The sequence below is a fragment of the Rattus rattus genome, chromosome 16 (genome assembly GCF_011064425.1).
Source record: "Rattus rattus isolate New Zealand chromosome 16, Rrattus_CSIRO_v1, whole genome shotgun sequence".
Lineage (NCBI taxonomy): Eukaryota > Metazoa > Chordata > Mammalia > Rodentia > Muridae > Rattus > Rattus rattus.
Genome location: NC_046169.1, coordinates 31,292,807 through 31,295,306, shown reverse-complemented (window position 1 = coordinate 31,295,306; position 2,500 = coordinate 31,292,807). Strand labels below are relative to the sequence as shown.

At 47.6% G+C, this 2,500-nt stretch overlaps 1 protein-coding gene across 1 annotated transcript in view; it reads right to left on the bottom strand.

The window, feature by feature from the left end:
* Ift81 (intraflagellar transport 81) overlaps window positions 1-2,500 on the bottom strand; it is a 96,874-nt gene that overhangs the window by 10,250 nt on the left and 84,124 nt on the right. The window contains exon 17 of the mRNA XM_032886783.1: window positions 1,173-1,269. Within this exon, the coding sequence (XP_032742674.1) occupies window positions 1,173-1,269 (97 nt within the window). The remainder of the gene's footprint in view (window positions 1-1,172; window positions 1,270-2,500) is intronic.

Sequence of the window (2,500 nt, the reverse complement as noted above, 5' to 3'; positions counted from 1 at the left end):
CGTCCTCACTGCAGTGTTACACACCTTGTCCCTCACTGCAGTGTGCAACACGATTCCTCACTGCAGTGTTACACTAGCTCCTCACTGCAGTGTTACACATGGTCCTCACTGCAGTGTTGCACACGGTCCTCACTGCAGTGTTACACATGGTCCTCACTGCAGTGTTACACTCGGTCCTCACTGCAGTGTTGCACTCGGTCCTCACTGCAGTGTTACACACGGTCCTCACTGCAGTGTCCTCACTGCAGTGTTACACTCGGTCCTCACTGCAGTGTTACACTCGGTCCTCACTGCAGTGTTACACTCGGTCCTCACTGCAGTGTTGCACTCGGTCCTCACTGCAGTGTTACACTCGGTCCTCACTGCAGTGTTACACTCGGTCCTCACTGCAGTGTTACACTCGGTCCTCACTGCAGTGTTACACTCGGTCCTCACTGCAGTGTTACACTCGGTCCTCACTGCAGTGTTACACTCGGTCCTCACTGCAGTGTTACACTCGGTCCTCACTGCAGTGTTGCACTCGGTCCTCACTGTAGTGTTACACTCGGTCCTCACTGCAGTGTTACACTCGGTCCTCACTGCAGTGTTACACTGGGTCCTCACTGCAGTGTTACACTCGGTCCCTCACTGCAGTGTTACACTCGTCCTCACTGCACTGTTACACACGGTCTCACGTGCAGTGGCTGCACACTGCAGCCACATGCTTCTAGCTAAAAGGCAGTTGTCACATTGCACAATTAACAGGTAGATGACCAGAGTCCCAGCCATGTGTGCTTAAAGAGAGGACATTAACATGCTAATGCTTAGAGAGAACACATATATTCCTGGGGCTTGGAGTGGGATTAATGATTAATGAAATGTGAAAGGCTTTGGAATCAGACAGTGCTGATGGCTCGGCATGGTGAATGTCATCAGGGCCACTAATCGCATACTTAGAAGTGGCTAAGTGACACATTTTCTACTTTATATAAATATATATGTTTAGCACATGAAAAAAGCAAGCAAGGAGTACAATCGCACGCACTCCTACCCTGTTAGGAGGGCCAGCATATCGTCAGACTCAGCCTTCAACAGCGGCTTAGCATCTCACCCGACAGCTAAAATACTGTGTGCTCCCATCTCACTAAGAAACCCTCTGTAGGTGCAGACACGGAGTCAATCAGAGAAATCACAAATCACTTGCCTAATTGCTTTCCTCTTTTCTTGTTGATCAGAAGAGACGTACGCCTTCATCTCATCAGTGGCTCGGCGAAGCTGAACTTCTAGGTTCTAAATGCAAACACAAGCTTCAGGGAGTCGCCAATACTGGGGGCAGGGAGTCTCAGATGGGGCCTACAAAATGGTTCAGTGGGTAAAGGCCATTGCCACAAAGTCTGACAACCTGAATTCAATCCCCAGTACCCACTCGGTAGAAAGAGAACACTGAGTCCTGTAAGTTGTTCTCTGACCTTTGCACATGCACTAGGGCACACGGTGTATATGATCACCTACATACACAATCAATAAATCAATGAAATAATTTTTAGTCAGGGATGGTGGTGCACATATTTGATCCCAGCCTGCAGGAAATAGATGCAGGTAGATCTCTTTGAGTTAGAGCATCCTAATCTACGTATCAAGCTTCAGGACAACCAGGACTATAGAGAGACCCTGTCTCAAAACACAAACTAAAGAAAGGACGAATTTGCTTTCGGCCGTGGCAGCCATCTTCCAGTAACTCACCAAAATGACAAACACAAAAGGAAAGAGGAGAGGTACTTGGTATATGTTCTCTAGGCCTTTCAGGAAACATGGAGCTGTTCCTTTGGCCACATACATGCGAATCTACATGACAACATTGATGTTGTAGACATCAAGGGAATGGGCACTGTTCAAAAAGGAATGCCCCACAGCAAAACCGGAAGAGTTTACAATGTCACCCAGCACGTTGTTGGCATCACTGTAAACAAGAAAGTTAAGGGCAAGATTCTGGCCAAGAGGATCAATGCGGATTGAGTATATCAAGCACTCAAAGAGCACAGACAGCTTCCTGAAGCGGGTGAAGGATAACGATCAGAAGAAAAAGGAAGCCAAAGAGAAGGGCACCTGGGTTCAGCTGAAGTGCCAGCCTGTGCCACCCAGAGAAGCCCGCTTTGTGAGGACTAATGGGAAGGAGCCTGAGCTGCTGGAGCCCGTTCCATATGGATTCACGGCCTAATGGACACAAAGGAAATGAAGGACCCCACTAAAAAGTGAAAAAAAGGGATGAATTTTAAACTTTTCCAAGACAGCTTCTGACCCCACTCTTGGACTTACCTTAATCATGCAGTTTGTATAATGGTATTTACTTTCTTCTTGAAGACATTCTTCACTGATCCCTCGTATTTCCTACAGTATATTAAACTGGGCAAATAGATTAGTGAAAGAACAAAGGAGCAACCATCAGAACCATCTCCCCAGCACGAGCTCATTTGTGATAACAGCGGAGGCAAGCGGCTCGGGTCCTGGAGACTAGTCCCAG